At 48.0% G+C, this 16755-nt stretch overlaps 1 protein-coding gene across 2 annotated transcripts in view; it reads left to right on the forward strand.

The window, feature by feature from the left end:
* Positions 1-16755, forward strand: part of PNPLA7 (patatin like phospholipase domain containing 7) — a 128348-nt gene that overhangs the window by 96025 nt on the left and 15568 nt on the right. For both annotated transcript variants that reach the window (XM_039719923.1, XM_039719924.1), the window contains exons 27-31: positions 1904-2060; positions 8276-8392; positions 12311-12380; positions 14305-14421; positions 16313-16461. In XM_039719923.1, coding sequence (XP_039575857.1) covers positions 1904-2060; positions 8276-8392; positions 12311-12380; positions 14305-14421; positions 16313-16461 — 610 coding nt within the window. The remainder of the gene's footprint in view (positions 1-1903; positions 2061-8275; positions 8393-12310; positions 12381-14304; positions 14422-16312; positions 16462-16755) is intronic.

The following is a 16755-nucleotide window of genomic DNA, read 5'->3' on the forward strand; positions in this document are numbered from 1 at the left end:
GGGCATCTTGTGGGAAGAAGCAGTAGGAGAAGAGGAGAAGGGGAATTTGGGGAGGAAAGTGAAATGAGCCATTTTCTGCTCTTGGACTGCAGCAGCACAGATCTGTCATTGAAGTCATTTACACCCAGGATAACCACGAACCTGTCCCAAAGCATTTCAGCAGCTGGAGGGGATTTATTTGGATGGAAAGAATGTGTTCAGCATAGCTTGGCCAAGCGACACCTACGGTGGACTTGGCAGCTGTTAGCAAGTATTTATAGGATGTAAACAGCAAGGGGAAGGAGGATGGAAATAGAGCAAACTGTGGGGGACAGAAAATGGGATGAAAATGGGAAAAGGAAGTTTTTTTTTTACTGCTTTATGGCCTAGACTGCAAAGCATCCATCCAGGTGGGATGAACCAATCAAAAATGCTTCTTATTCACTGGACAAAGCATTGGAAAGCAGAGGCTGTAGCTTTGGACTGCTTGGAAGGGCAGTTCACCTCCAGCGCAGTGTTCTGTGGTTCTGAGGGATAGGCAGGGATCCCTCTCCCACTAGGGGCTAAAAGATCAATGTGATCAGATGTTCATAGGATCAGATCAAAGGTTCCACCTCTGCTCTCTCATTTCTGATGGTGGGGAGCAGCAGTTAGCAACTTCTGAGCCTCCTGAACACCAGCTTACACCTCCCATTTGTCATGTTTAGTAGCCACTGACAGCCTGGTACCTTTGATTCATCCTTTCCACATTTAAATCCATTTGTGATTTGACCTCTCCAGCATGTGGTAACAGTGGCTTCCCCAGTTTGTGCTCTATGTACACCTGTCTGCAAATTCTTTCCTTTCCATTAAAATCTCTGCATGGTGATATCATTGCTGACCCTGCATGTTTCCCATCAGTCAGGATCTTCCCCAGCCAGTGATTACAGTTTGCTTTCTCCTCCTGTGAAGTCCATCTCATATTCTGGTCACCTTTTGTGCTTTTCTCTGTCATTTTTTAGTTCTGCTCTTTTTTTGGGTGAGAAGTCTGAGCTTGCTCATGGTTTTCCAAACCCTGGCCCATCCTGGCTGTGTGTTCTTAAGTCTTCTGTTGTATTTTGGTTTCTTTGATTTGCCACTTGACCTTGAACAGTAGGTTAATATTTTTCAGGAAGTATCCCCAGGGGTTCCCAAATCCATGTGAGCAGAGCTGGATAAGAGCTGCTTGCTGCAGGAACATTGCTGCTTCTGGTTTCCTCTTGTCCCTTCAGCACTGAGGCTCATCTGTTGTTTATCACCTGTCTCCATTGTTGCTCAGAATTCCTTCTACACTTGAAATCAAGGAATAAGTTTACCTTCCTGAAGGAATTTGTGTCATCCTCAAATGACACAAAAGTTGCCTCCTCATCCGTCCCTCTCCTGGGTTTATGTGCAGACTCAACCTCTGCCCTCTCATCTCTGTTTGTCTCTGCTTGTTTTTGTTTCCACCTTCAAATTCATTATTAATCCATGTGGTGCCCCCTCCCAGTACCCCAGGCTGGCTCAGTTTCTGTGGAGAATCACCAGGAAAGAAATTGATGGGAAGAGCTCTGAACTCCAGCCTTTCCTGGGTGCTTTGGGGGGTCCTGTAGGCTCTGCTCCCTCAAATCCACGCTGACGTTCCCCTCACCCGTCCACCAGCTCAGCTCCTGGCTGCTGTCATCTCCCTGCCTTTGCCACTGCTCCAGGCTGCGTGGTCGTGTTCCCTTGGATCCTCTGGAGTCTCTGGGAGGATTCCTGCATTCATAATGTTTGTTCCTGGCACCGGGGCTTGTTTAGCAAGAGATTGGCAGCTCAGCTGGCGCGGGCTCGGCTTCCTTAGAAGGCACCATTCATCAGCAGCCTTTGCACTCCTTCAATGACTGCTTGGCTGACAGTGGCTCTCTCCCTTCCCTCCCCGGCACAGGGGCTGCTCCCAGGTGGGCGTTATCCGGGCGCTGATCGAGGCTGGCATTCCCGTGGACATGATCGGGGGCACGTCCATCGGCGCCTTCATGAGCGCCCTGTACGCCGAGGAGCGCAGCTACAACCAGATGAGGATCAAAGCCCGCCAGTGGGCCATGGTAAGCACTGGGAGTGAGAATTCCCTCCTCTGGGAATGTGAATTCCCTCCACTGGGAATGTTGTGTCTCATGGGAATGCTGAATTCCCTCCATTGGGAATGGTGAATTCCCTCGCATGGGAATGCTGAATTCCTTCCACTGGGAATGTTCCCTCCACTGGGAATGTTCCCTCCATTGGGAATGTTGAATTCCCTCCCATGGGAATGCTGAATTCCTCCACTGAGAGTGCTGAATTTCTTCTCACGGGAATGCTGAATTTCCTGCACTGGGAATGCTGAGTTCCCTCCTATGGGAATGCTGAATTCCCTCCCATGAGAGTGCTGAATTTCCTGCACTGGGAATGCTGAGTTCCCTCCTATGGGAATGCTGAATTCCCTCCCATGAGAGTGCTGAATTTCTTGCACTGGGAATGCTGAGTTCCCTCCTATGAGAATGCTGAATTCCTCCACTGAGAGTGCTGAATTCCCTCCCATGGGAATGCTGAATTCCCCCCACTGGGAATGTTCCCTCCCATGGGAATGCTGAATTCCCCCCACTGGGAATGCCGTGCTTCCCTCCTCCAGTGGAGCAAGGCCCAGGAACAGCAGGGCGTGAGCAGCACCCCAGGAAGGTGCAGCCTTGTGAAATTCGGTGTCTGTGCCACAGAACAAGCCCTTCCTGGCAGTGATGGATCACCTGGAAAAGCTGCTCCATGTCCAAGGAGCAGGAAGCAGCTGCCTGGCTCAGCTCTGCACCAATCCTGGTCACGCTGTCAAGGCACAGTGATGTTGTTTCTGTGTGCTCACCTACAGTTATCTTTGTTTTATCTTCTCTTTTGTGTGCTGGGACCTGTTTCCTTTCCAGCTCTCAACAAATGTGTTTCTCTATTGTGTAATTCTCTCTCTTTTTCACATGCTGTCATGTGTCAGTGGAACTGAGTGACAGAGGTAATCCTTCTCTAAATAACTCCCAAATGTGTCACTCCTGGTCCTGCCTGTGCACTCCACAGCACTTGGACTCTGGGTCAGGAGAAGTTTCTAACCTTCAATATTTAGTACAAACAAAAGCTTATTTTCAAAGTTAACCCAAGTTTTGGGAAGGTTGTTTTAAACAGTGACTTCATTGGGTGAGTTTATTTATCATGGAATCAAAGATTGGTTTGGGTTGGAAGGGGCCTTAGAGATCATCTCATTCCACCCCTGCCACTATCCCAGGGTGCTCCAAGCCCCATCCAGCCTGGCCTTGGTTTTATTTATTGATCAGATGCTGGATGAAAACCATCCCAGGTGACACCAGTTCAGACTGACTGAAGGTGAGGTTCTTTCTGAAATTTGCTGGTTGCAAGTTTGTATTTTTCACATCAACCCCACGTGTCCTGTAGATTTTTCTTACTGAAATTGAAATGTCATAAGGAATTTTATAAATAAGATTAAGAGTCTTAGGTCTTGGGTTTCAGGGGGAAATAGGGCCCTGTCAGTGGCCTGTGGGCACTGTTTATGTCTCCCAAGGATCCTCTGATCTTCCATGGCTTTGCAACAAAAGCTGTCTCTGGGAAGATGGATTGTGTGAGAGACTGAAATGCAGATGGAGGCCCTGGGATGTTTGTGCTGTCCTGGTGGGCAGAGTGCTGTGGGACTGATTCACTTCCCCATCACTGCTTGCCAGAAGAATATGGATTTTATGTTTTTTATTTAAGAACTGCCTGTGCCTGGCTGGCTTGGGAAGCACCCAAAACATAAACTGTTTATGATCCAGAGCAGTTTGCTGGAATCACAACCCTGGGGGAGGCTCAAGATTAAAGACATAAAGCCAATTGCACTGAATTGTGTCAGACATCCCTTAACCTTGCTCTGTCTCTCTCCCACCTTGTGGTTCCAGGACAGCATCTGAATGGGTGCTGATGCCTGCCTGCAGTGCTTTCCCAGCCCCCAGCACTCTGGTGCTCTCTGCCCTCTCTCCCAGCTCTTGGTTAAGCTACAGCCATGGAATTTTCTTCTGTGCTTTTGTCCAGAGGATTCTCTTGCTGTTTGTCAGGTCTGCCCTGTGCAGGGCGTGAGGCAGAGCTGGAGATGTTTCCTGGGCTTCTCAGGACTGTGTTCTGGAGCTTGCCAGAGCTGGAATCACAGTCACTTTTATCAGGAGTACATCAGATGAAATGAAGGCATTTAATCTGTTCATTAACTTTTGAGCATGAATTGCAAAAGCTCTGAGAACATTTCACAAGGTAAAAGGCAATTTTTGGCCTGGGGCTCTTTCAGGTGTTGGTGTAAACCTGCAAATAAGTAGTGAGAGAAGTGATTGACCTCTGTTAGAGCAAACATTTCATCTTATTAATGAAGAATAGACTTTCATGAGGACTTCCATGAGTGTTCTTGCAGGTCCGTGTCCGACCCAGAAATTGTCTAAGGGTTTGAGGAGAACAAAAAGCAAAGCCTGCCCTTCCCACGGGTACCAGCAGCATCCAGCAGAATGGCTGCAAACTGAAGAGAGCCATGAAATCCCCTCTCCAAGATCACAGTGTGCAGAGTTTGGGAAAGGAGCCCCAGTGTGTGGGAAACAGCCAGGAGGTCTTTAGGAAATTCTTGGAAGATCCACTTGAAAGATCTGAGTGTGAGAGAGCTGAAATATCCCCCAGATAACCCCCAGATTGCCAAATAGGACCTTCCCTGCTGTCCCCAGAGCAGCCCTGGGGGTGGCTGTGCAGGAGGTGCTCCAGGAGCAGCCAGGCAGAAAGGCTGGAGCATTCCCTGCTCCAGGACCTGCTGATCCTGCTCCTCTGCAGCTCTGAGCCTGTGCTGCTGAAGGTTACTGCTGAGTGCAGCCTGGGGCCACGTGGGAAATGTCTTCATTGACATGGATTAGTTAACTCTGAGCTTTTCTTATCTCTCTTTTTAATCCATCAGGCTGGATGCTGTTTGTCCTGCATTTATTTCTTTTTGGTATTTTTAGCAATTGGCATCTCTCTAGCTGTACACTTGGTGCTGGGAGAAGGGATATTTTTAATGGGATGTGTTTTCTGCACCTAATGAAGCAGTGAAGAAATAAAATTACTCTTGTCAAAATACAGGGGGAACTATGAAAATTCCCAGTCAGATTAGTTACTGTTTATTGTCTCTCTGCAGAGACAATAGAGGTGTCTTCTGCACCTCTATTTTGCCAGCAAAGTGAGCAAGCAAAGCTTTAGTGTTTGCAGATTGTTGTTTTATTTAATTGGAGGATTAATATCTCAATGTAGAAATATTTCACAAAGATAGAATATTCTTAGAAAGGAATACAGTTATTGGTGTGTGTGGGGCTAAAACACTGCTCCTAATGGGGGTGGGGGGTGGCTGGCTGGGACACTGCCATCATTTGCTGCCTGTCACTGTCTGATGGCACTGACAGCTCAAATAAATGTGGGGTTCTGACCAGGGATTCAGGAGGTTCTGCCTCTGACCCTGTTCTGTTTGTACATTGGGAGATCCTGTGCTTTAATGAGCTGATCTGGCCAGAAATCAGTCCTTGCTTTTTCCCTGTCATGCCAATTCTCATCCAGCCCATAGTTATATTTTTATTGTATTGATTTAACATTTTTTTTCTGTGGGAATTCCTTTCCTTGTTTTATTGAAGCTTTATAGGTGATTGCTGAGAAGACACTGCGTGATCTTTTGAGTAGTTTAAAAAATACTGGATCTGTTGAAATTTTTGTTGTTGCATAAGCTTTCCTGTAACCTTGGGGGTTTTTAATAGTCAGGAACATTGAAAAATCCTGGGATTATACTGGCTTTTCACACCAATTTGCCACAATGCTGCATCAAACAACAAAAGAGCCAGAGATGACAATTCCTCTTGTCCATCATCACATGCCTTTGCTCTTGCCCTGGTCTGTGAACTTGTCCCTTCCTTGCTGAAGTTTTCTGTACTCTAGGGTCACTTAAACATTATTTTAGGATTGAAGGTCTTTTAAAAAAGAAAGCTCATCTTGTAGCAGGGCTGTAGTAATAAAAGTTCATGAGAAGTTAATGAGGAATTGGGAAGAAATTCCTCCCTGGGAGGGTGGGCAGGCCCTGGCACAGGGTGCCCAGAGCAGCTGTGGCTGCCCCTGGATCCCTGGCAGTGCCCAAGGCCAGGCTGGACAGGGCTGGGAGCAGCCTGGGACAGTGGAAGGTGTCCCTGCCATGGCAGGGGTGGAATGAGATGAGTTTTAAGGTCCCCTCCAACCCAAAAAATTCCATTATTCCATGACCTGCCAGCCCTGAGAGCACTGACAGAGCTGGCTCAGGGCTGGGCTTCCCATCCTGGTGGTGTCAGGGGATGAAACTCTTGGAGCTGATGCCAGAGCTCCTGGTAGGAAGTGGAGCAGGAGCCAGAAGGCTCTGCCTCCCCAGAGGGTGATCTTTAACTGAATTTATCTGGGGAACAGGAGGTGGTTGCAGCTATTCCTGGAAGGCTGAGGGAGGCTGTTGGCCATCAGCTTCAGCTAAAGGGCATCTTCCAGCTCTGAGAAATGAGAATATTAGGAAATAACCGTTAATTGGAAGTATTTTGTCCATGGGCAAGATCACTGTCAGGATCAGGTGAAATGTGGAGGCTCAGCATCATAAATATCATTTGCAACAAGGGAAGCCCGAAGCTGCTGTTGAGTGGGAGAGGTTTTTCTTCAGTATTAAATAAAGGGCTCTTTGTAGATGCCTCTTCCCCTGATTTAATCATTCTGAAGAGACCTGATCCCTATTTTAGGTGCAGCACTAATTCCATCTCCTCTGAAGCTGTGGGTAGCAGTCTATAGTTAGGTTGGCACACTGTCCTCAGCACATCAAACCCAGAGTGAAGATGTGAATGAAGCTTCATCCTTGGGTTTGTGCTCAGCCTTTTACATTCTCCCACACTTCCTGTTCCCATCCTTCTTAATGATCTCTTTTTTTATCCTTGCACTTGTGTTCTCTGGGCAGATCCCTGACAGAAATTTGAAAGCAGCTGGACATGACAATGTAGGCTGATCCTGCTGCTCGTTAATCACTGCCAGAGTAAAGCCAAGGCCAGATGTTGCTCACAGCTGCTTTAACAGCTGGCAGGTCTGAGGCTGTTCCATGTGTCTGCCTGGGAAGGGTGCCCTGATCTCTGAGAAGTTGTTTGTTAAATTACAGAGAACATGTAGAGAGAGAAAATATTTCGTCTCATGGAAATATTTCATCCAGTGAAATCCTATTTGATTTGAAAGGAATTAATTTGGTCTTGTGGTCTTCTTTTACATTTTGAGTAAGGTGTCATATGTTAAACTTTGAATTTTGTTAAGATTTATTAGGATTTGACAGCAATGGCCTAGTTATGGGCAAGTACTGTGGCCATAATGCCATGAAGTTTAGGGATTTTCATCATTTTCTCTTGTAGCTCAGTACATAGGTGTAATAATGCTGTTGAAATGGAGATAAAAGGAATCTGTGAAAGCTTAATTCCAGGATCTGTGTGCTAGAAGGGTTGGTGTGCAGGGACCTGCAGTGCTTTAAGAAACCTGATGTGGTTTGGTTTCCCTCGCTGGTGCTGAGTGTGCAGCAGTTAAATGCTGGGTCTATAACACATCCCAATAACTGACTTTGGGAATGACAAATAATGGACCCTGCTCCACAGAAAGTGTTTAAAGCTCTTTGATGTGTGCTTGACTGAACCTTGTTGGAGTCCCAGAGAATCCCAGAGATGATTTTCTAAATGCTTCCACTGAGGCAGAGAAAAACTTTAAGTTTGGGAGAAAAATTGGGTGTGACCCCCAAATGAGAAGAGATGGATGAAGCAATTCCTGCCATGGATTTATGGGTTCTTCCCCACGACACTGAACCACACAGGTGCTGTGGGGAGGATAGTGGGGAGGAAGACAACTCAGAACATCTTTTTTTTAATAGAAAAAAATGTAAAGAATGGAGCTGCAGCACCCGTGGCCTCGTGCACAGGCTGAGGGCTGTGCTGGGCACACTGCCCTGGGGTGTTTGGGGGCACAGGGGAAGCAATGCTCCTTCTTGCAGAGCTTTATTGCAGGGCTTGCTTCTGCTTTAGGGTTTTCTGAATGTAAATTTACCACACAGGGAGCTCCTGGTTGTCAGTTTTGCAGTTGTATTTCTGTCCCCTCCACACTTTCTGCACTTGTGATGCTTCCATCATGTGGGCTCTGAACTCTGGAATGGGATGTCTCTGGAACTGCAGCCTTAATGCACATATTCCTATGCATTCTGACCTTTGAAGTGCCTTTTTTTTTTCTTTTTTAGGTTATGAACTCGGTATTTAAGACTATTCTAGACTTGACATACCCAATAACCTCTATGTTTTCTGGAGCAGCTTTTAACAACAGCATCAACAACATCTTCAAAGATAAGCAGATAGAGGTAAGTTGTTTGTTCACCTTATGGACAGGAAATTATGTCCCTGTGTTCTGTTGGAACAGAAATAGCTTTTTCCATACTAATATGAAAATCTGGAGCTGTTGGGTGACTAAAAACGTGGTGAAACTGTGAATTTGGTGATCCATGGCTGCAGGAAGGAGCCTGCTCTTTTTTGGTGGATTTAGAAAACACAAACTGTAAATTATTTGTAGCTATTTCAGTTTGACAAAGGGATCTCATTGTCTGAGAGAAGAAGTGAAAATTGTGACACTGAAGAAGAACAGCTGAGACTGCTTCATCATTATTTTTCTGCAAATCAGGTCTCAGAGACCTTCAGGGCACACCAGAGAAGGGCTGAATTGGTTTGCGATGGCTTTGGCCTTTTTGAATTTTAGTTTTGAAGCTGGAGTGAGCTTTTCTGAGCAGCCTGCCGAAAACTGCAATAATGGCAGAGTCCTTTGTGTCCTGGTTTGCATTTGGTGACCTTTTTGTAGTTGCTGGGTGTTGTGGGATCCACCTAAGCCAAGAGCCACCTTTGGAATGCACCTCTCCGCCTTCCCTCAGCAGCAGCAGATTGTAAAGCACATTATCAGTGTTTGTCTTCCTACATTACCCTGCTCAGAGAGTGTTTGGGTAGCCTTGGAATTTCACCTGATTTGCAATTTTAACCAAATTATTTCTGTGTTTGCATCCTTGTGATGAAAGATCATGTAGCAAATTAACACTGTATATACTTTAAATATATTTGGTAAAAATAATCCAAAACATTCCCTACCTAAATGCAAATATGAAAGTAAGTGATTAATCATCATGTGGCTTAAAATAGCAGTTTGCTGTGCAGGGGGATGGTGCTGGAGACAAGCAGGTTTTAGAGAATCCTGGAATCATCAAGGTTGGAAAAGGCCTCAGATCCCTGAGTCCAACAATTCCCCCAGCACTGACAGGGCCACCACTGACTCCTGTCCCCAGGTGCCACATCCACATGGCTTTTGAGGGATGGTGACCCCACCAGTGCTCTGGACAGCTGTTCCAATGCCTGACCACCCTTTCCATGAAGAAATTTTTCCTGCTATCCAACCTAAACCTCTCCTCATGCAACTTGAGGCCTTTTCTATCTATCCCTGCTTTGGATTCCAGCAGTCAGTTCATTGTACTTCCTTTTTAAGATGCAGCAGATTCCTTCCTTAGGAATTTCAACAGCTGTAGGTGCATATTCTGGTCTTCCCTTGCAGCCACAGGAAGGTTTTGTGTGAGAGAAATCCAGTCCTGAGGCATCCAGCAGCATCGTCTCTGTGCACGTGTGCTGACCATCACAGCCCCAGTCCATGGCCAGGGTTTCCCCTTGTGGGAAGAATTCCCTCAGATAAATAAGGAAAAATGTTGTGTAGCTCAGCCAGGAGAGAGGGAGTTACTCCTTCAGTGCAATTCCCACTCATTGTGGGGTAACCAGTCCTGGGACTGGGAGCTGCCCCAGGGTAAAGGGAGACTGAGAAAGGAACAGGAGCTGAGCCAGGAACCTTGAAAAAATATTTTCTCAAAGCCTGTAAAGGATCCAAACTACAAACATCCATCTTTTCTCCCTAGCTAGGGTGGGTTTGGCTGGGTAGCAATGATTTCTACCTGGAAATTCCTATCATTAAAAATTAATTACAACCTTACAAGCAGAGGTTGTGTTTGGGTGCTTGGCCACAGCTGCTCCTTCCTGGGAGGCTCTGCAGTGATCCCAGGAAAACCTGGGAACTTCCTACCTGAGGGGCTGACCCCTGTGGCTCTAGAAAAGTTTAAAATTTAGAAGTTCTGGGCCAGATCCTCCTCTTTGCTGCTGTGGCTGTGAGGTGACACCCCTGTGCTTCCCACAGAGTCCTCACCCCTCTACCCCATGGGAGGCAGGAGCAGGAGTGCTGACGTTGAGCTGTTATTTCTGACACTGAAGGGAGGTTTCCATTTTCTCTGAAATTTGCTCTCTGCCAACCCTTGTTATGTGGGTGTCTCCTGATTCCCAGCAGTGCTGCTCGTGTGGGGGCCCTGGTGACAAAAACCCCATCACTGCTTCCAGCCACAGGCACTCCCTAAGCTGGGATCATCCATGTGAGACCCTCACGGGGCACACCCAAACCCAGGATGGGGCTCTTGGACACACAAACCCAGGCCAGGGTGCTTGAAGGAAATTTCTCAAGAAATAGAGCTATTTTCCTCTTGAATTATCCATCCTTCTGTGAGAACATCAGCCTCTGGAATTTTTATTCTCTGTGCCAGAATTCTTATCCCCATGCCAAAATGCCCTTGTAAATCATCTCAGCTGGGGGCTCAGGTGTGAGGAATCAGACAAGACTTTTATTAAGTCCTGTTTCAGACTTGAATGATGCTCTGTTCCAAAATCAGTGGAACAATCCCTGAGCAGTGAGGTTTTATTGCTGTGTGGGAGGGCTTGGGTTAGTTTGCTTTGTGCAGGTGTTTGCAGGAACATGAAAGGAGGTGTCAGAGAGGCTTCTTCTCCCATTCCCCTATTTTTACTTAATATGTGGTTGATGCACTGAGAAGTGCAATCCCCAGAATATCTCCAGCATGGAGAGGCACCCTAATTCTCTTGTAATCACACTTTATTCATCCACTTTGCTCTGGCATTTACACTGGGATTGTGATACTGGTGCAGTGCCTGTGAGCCCTCCCCAGTCCCACCAGCTTTGCAGAGCTGCTGAAGAGATTAAACTCTCCAGAAAACCCCTGCTTCTTGGCAGTGCAGAATTTCAGGCTGAACAGCACAGAAATCACACCAGGAGCTGCAGCCTGGCCAGTGAGGGAGGGCTTCCAGCTCCAGTGGTCCTGGAGTCCAAACCTGTGTTTGGTTTGGGTTTAAGGCCCATTAAAGCTGGGCTGGAGAAGGCCCAGACACCATGTCCAGTGAACAAAGCTGCCTGGGAGGGCAGGTTTTCCTCTTCAGCCTTGATTCAAGTGTTCTGATTGACAGAGCAGCATCAGCTGTCCCTGTGCACAAGCTCAGTTTACTCAGACAAGTCCTCCTGCTTCCCCTTGGCAGCTACCATTTCACCAGGCACCATGGAAACTTTCCAAAACTGTCCTGTCTCCAGCAGAGCCCTGCACACTTGGGAGGTCACCTTCCCCTTTGCTTTTTCCAGCAGGTGGGAGGTGAGACACAGCTGAAACCAGAGGGAGAACTTCCCCTGCCAGGAGCAGGGCTGGGTGGTTTGCTCTGGCCCCACTGAATAAACTCTCAAAGCTCTTGGCTCAGCCATTCTTTTTGTGTCTCACCCTCCTTCTGTTCCACACTCCCCACTGTTGTGTCACCCTGCAGGGTCTCAGGCCACCTCAAGACCTTTCTTGGAGATGTACCTTGCAGGGTCCTTTGTTCCTGTAGCTAGGGCTCCAGAGTTTGGTGTTGTCCTCTTTGATTCCAGAAAGTGTTGGATCTGCATTTCCTGCTGAAGTGATGACCCTGGCTCCATCACCAGCAGGTACAAATTTGCCACTGCTCAGTCGGGAGGCCATGGATCATGTTCTTCATGTGCTCCTGCACTAAACAGCCTTGGGATTCCTTGGGATGGGAGTGACCATCAGACCCCCACCCTTCACCTGAAATTAAAACAAAAACACCGTGCAGAAGGTGGCTCTGGTTTGTGTGAGGAGCTCTCTGTGCTGCCTCTGCACACTCTGCTGAAACAAGGGGCTCTTGCTACTGCAGAAAGGACAGGAAGATTTTTGTCTGCCTGGTTCTCAATTAATTGTTGCATGAGAGACAAATGTATGAATTTAAACACAGACTGAGAGGTTTTTCTCTCTCCATGCAGGTGTGTGTCTGTAGCTCTGTCTGGTAAGATCCAGAGGTTGTTGCTCTGTGTCAGGCACAGGCTGTGGTCAATGCAGGGTCACAAGTTTAGTAAATTTGGGACTTGTCTGTTGCAGGATCTGTGGATTCCTTACTTCACCATCACCACGGACATCACTGCCTCAGCCATGAGGGTGCACAGGGATGGTGAGTGTGGGCACGGCCTCTTCAGCCCTTAAACCATCATGGGAGCCTTCAGGGTCACCCCTTCTTCCTGGGGTTTGTCTCACCTTTGAAATTTGTCTTTCCTTCTGTTTCTCCCTTCTGTGTTACTTGCTGAGTACCAAGCTGTGGCTGTACACAGGTGACAAGGGACAGGGCTGCTGGGAGGGAATTAAAGAGATGCTGCATTCACTGTTTGAGGAGAAAATGCTCCATTGGCACCTTTCTGTATACTTAAAGCATCCTTAAAGTGAAGTGCAGGTATTTTAGCCATAAATGAGACTTAAAACAACCAAAGCCTTTGACAATTCAAATTCCCCTAAATGAAGCTGTCTTCCCCCAGAACAGGCTCTGCCTGAAGCAGGGGCTGAGTTGGGCTTTCATTTGTGGTCAGTCCTTTCTGTGTCTCACTGAGTGAAGAGGGGAGGAGGATCTGGGGTGCCTGGGATGTGTCCCTGCCTTTGCCTTTTGTCAGTCTGGGGTAACAGGGCAGTGACTCAGCCTGCAGGGGAGCCCTCCAGGTGCCCCAGATATTCCTGGGGGGAGCTGCAACCTTTGCTGCCACATCTGATGTTTGTCCCTGGGGCTGGCACAGGTCACACTGCCCATTCCTGCCGTGCCAGGGGGGTTATGGAGCTGCTGAAGGACTCTGGGCTTTGATCAGGGCAGCTAAAACAAGCAGAAAAAGGATTAACCCTTCTCAGAGGTTTTGTATTCCCATTCCACAGCAGGTTAAGCCAGTTGAGGTCAGGAAACTCGCTCCAGCCAGCTGCTTGTCCCCATGGAAGTTTAATGGAAGGATAGGAATCAGCTGGAGAATGGTTACACTTGTCTCCACTGAATGGAGATAAATTAAGTTCCCAGCTGCTGCCATTTCCCATCTTGGTTTGGTCTGTGAGGTGTAACACACGTCAGCAGTTTCCTTGGGTGGAAGTTCCACTAAAACTATTAATAATAATCCCCAAATGTGCCAGCATTAACCTGTGCTAACAGCAGGAGTGCTGGGGTTGTAATTAGAAACAAAGCTGTTATCTGTTTTAAAAAGAAAACACCACAAGAAAATCAATTCCCAGAGAATTTGCTGGGAAGAGTTGCTGTTGGAAGCACCAGGCAGTTAATTACTGAGCAGTGATTTAACACTGCAAGGCTCACTTATTCTGGTATTTTAAAGATTCACTTCTCAGACAAGCCTCTTGGCCTGTGGAAATGCAGTGTCTTCCCAATTTGGTTGATGCAAATGTTAAGAGAAAAATCAGTGTATAAAAGCCTTAAAGCAGAATGTTTTACAGGAAACATGGCCAATCAATTTCTACTTGACTAAACTTTGTTTCTAACAGCTTAAAGGATTATTACTGTTCCTTACAGCACCAACAGAAATGGCCCAAGAGAAGATAATGATCCCCAGCAGGCATTTGTAGTGGTTTCACAAGACAAAACGTTTGCTTGTTGCAGAGGAGGGAAAACAGAATTTTTGGGGGTTCTACAGCTTGTATTTTTCAGGTTCAGGTCCTGCTAAAAGTCAGGGGTTTGTGGATCTCTGTGGAACACGGTGACTGCAGCTGTACTTGCTCTGTCAATCCCTCTGTCCTCAGGAGAAACCTTTTCCTTCCCCTCAGCCCCAGCTCCACGAAGCCCTGGTGCTCCCTGCAGTAGGAATATGTGAGATCCCACAGGAAACAGTAAATGTGAGGAATGGGCTTAAACCCTGGCTTCTGGCTTTGCCTGATGTCTGCACAGTCTGTTTTATCCTGGCCAGCAGTGTGATATAGAAAATAAACTGTTTTAATAACTTCCTCACAGTGTTCTGAGGAAAGCCTCTATCTCTTGATTATCTTAATGAGTGCAGCAGCCTCCCCCCTGCGTGGCAGTAATTAATGCTGGCTGATTAATGCTGCTGCCCTCCCTGCAGGCTCCCTGTGGAGGTACGTCCGGGCCAGCATGTCCCTCTCGGGGTACATGCCACCCCTGTGTGACCCCAAGGATGGCCATCTCCTCATGGATGGGGGCTACATCAACAACCTGCCAGGTAGGAGCACAGCTCATGGGGGGAGAAATTCCCAGACCTGCCCATCAAACAGCCTGCAAGCCTTGGGGCTGTTGTTTTTTCCCCAAAACAAGGAGAAATTTCATGGATGCCTTAAACCTCATGCTGGTTAGCTGGAGTCCTTGCTCTCAGTTTCCTGGGTGTTCCTTTATCTTGGCTTTATTAATACAGATTTTTATGAAATATTTCCTGGTAGCCAAATTCTGAACATACAACTCCCAGCTAAGTCTGAATTTAGTGCTTGCTGAAGGGGAGAAATCAAGCCATAGACATACAATCTACCTTGGAGTTTCTCTTCAATCAGTTAATTAAGAAATAATTCTGAGAGAGCAACAGCATTTGCTGCTCAGGCTGGTGTCACCTGGAGCATGTGGCAGTGGGGGAATCATGGGGCCATGGAAGGAGGGATGTGGGGTGTGGGATGGGATCTGAACCCCCCAGCAGGGTCCAGGGGTGTGAACTGGCTGTGTTTGGGATGTGTTTTGTGTCAGGTTTCACTGCAGTCACAAGAGTGAGTGGCTCAGGGGTGGCCAAGGCAGCAGAGCCCTGCAGGCTCACTGCAGTTTGTGACTCAGGTAAAGAGGGGGGAAGCTCAGGCAGAGACTCCCACCTGAGCAACCCGAGTCATTTGCATCTTCCTGTCACACCCTGACTTCAATTTTCCATCAGGGCTGTATTTACCTAAAACCCAGAAACTGAAATAGCACAAAACAGATCCCCCAAATCAGCATCTCCATTCTCTGTGCTTGTAAGCAAGAATGGTGAACTGCAAGCCAAAGCACCTCTTGCATCTCCACAGCTGGAGAGGGCAAAGAGCAGGCACAGGTGACACTGGGTGGGAAACAATAGACTGAACGAGCCCAGGAATATAAATCCAAGTTACAGAACAGATCTGATCTAAAGAAGTGTCTAAATTAAGCCTCTAAATTGGCTCTTCAAAGCTGTGGTTTTCCTACGCAAAACTATTCTGGAAACTGCAACTATCTTGGACTCTGGGGGTGTGAAAGAAATATAAATCCATTCTGTGAGGTTCATGTCCTTCTCTTCCCTCCCTTGGTGCTTCCCTAAATCCTCATCCGTATCCAAAGACTGCAGCTCGTCCTTTTACTGACCTTGAAGTGGGAAGTGTTGCCTCATTTCTCTTCCCACTTTGAGATGTGAATCCTTCTCTTGGATCCCAGAGCTGTTCTCAGGCTGCCATCCAGCCTCTCCTCGCTGGCAGGTCCCTGTCCTGCTCCTCCCATTGTCACCTTCTCCCTGCAGCACTGGCACTGCCCTCCCTAAGGCACTGCCACTTGGTCTCTCTGCAGGTCCCTCAGGTCTTTTTTTGGAATTAATGTGGGTTTGATGTGCTCTCTGCCATTATACCCAACGTGGTGTCACTGCCCTGGTGCTGTGCCCCCTGTCTCCTGCTGCCTGGTGAGCTCAGGGAGGGTCAGGTCATCCCACTGATCCAGGGCAAAATATCCCTGTCAGTGATGTCCCCTGGCAGTGCAGCAGTGGGGACTCACCCTGGGGTCACTCGGGGCTTGGTTGGTGCAGGATTTGGGATCCCTCCCTCCCCGCAGAACCTCCCTGAGTGGGAATGGTCTGGACTGAGCTGCTGCAGATTCATGTGGAATCACGGAGTTGTTTAGGCTGAAGATCCCTCTAAGGCTGAGGCCAGCCATTCCCCAGCACTAACCCGTGTCCCCAGGTGCCACATGCACCTTTTGGATCCCTGCAGGGATGGGCACCGAGGGTCACTTCTGTCCTGCTGCTCGCTCACAGTGGGTGCGACCTCAGGTCACACACCTGAGCCATGCAGACCTGTATCTGCCCCTGGGGACAGCAGCAGGGAGGGCAGAGGGGCTCTGACACCTCCTGTCCCCAGCTGACGTGGCCAGGTCCATGGGGGCCAAGGTGGTGATCGCCATCGACGTGGGCAGCCGCGACGAGACCGACCTGACCAACTACGGGGACTGCCTGTCCGGCTGGTGGCTGCTCTGGAAGAGGTGGAACCCCCTGGCTGAGAAAGTCAAGGTACTGGGGGCTAGGCTGGAATGGTTTTCCAGAGTGGTGGGAGGAGTGGGAAGATTCCCTCTGTTACTCAAGGAGCAAGCCTGTGCTAGACTTGTTGTTTTGCTGGATTTCACAGAATCACTGGGGGGAGGAGACCTTCAAGATCATTGAATCCAACCCAGCCCCAACCCCTCAACTCAACCCTGGCACCCAGTGCCACATCCAGGCTTTGTTAAACACACCCAGGGATGGTGACTGCAGCACCTCCCCGGGCAGCCTTTCCAGAACTTTATCACTCTTTCCATGAAAATCTTT

Source organism: Passer montanus, unplaced genomic scaffold (genome assembly GCF_014805655.1).
Source record: "Passer montanus isolate IOZ18808 unplaced genomic scaffold, ASM1480565v1 scaffold43, whole genome shotgun sequence".
NCBI classification, from domain to species: domain Eukaryota; kingdom Metazoa; phylum Chordata; class Aves; order Passeriformes; family Passeridae; genus Passer; species Passer montanus.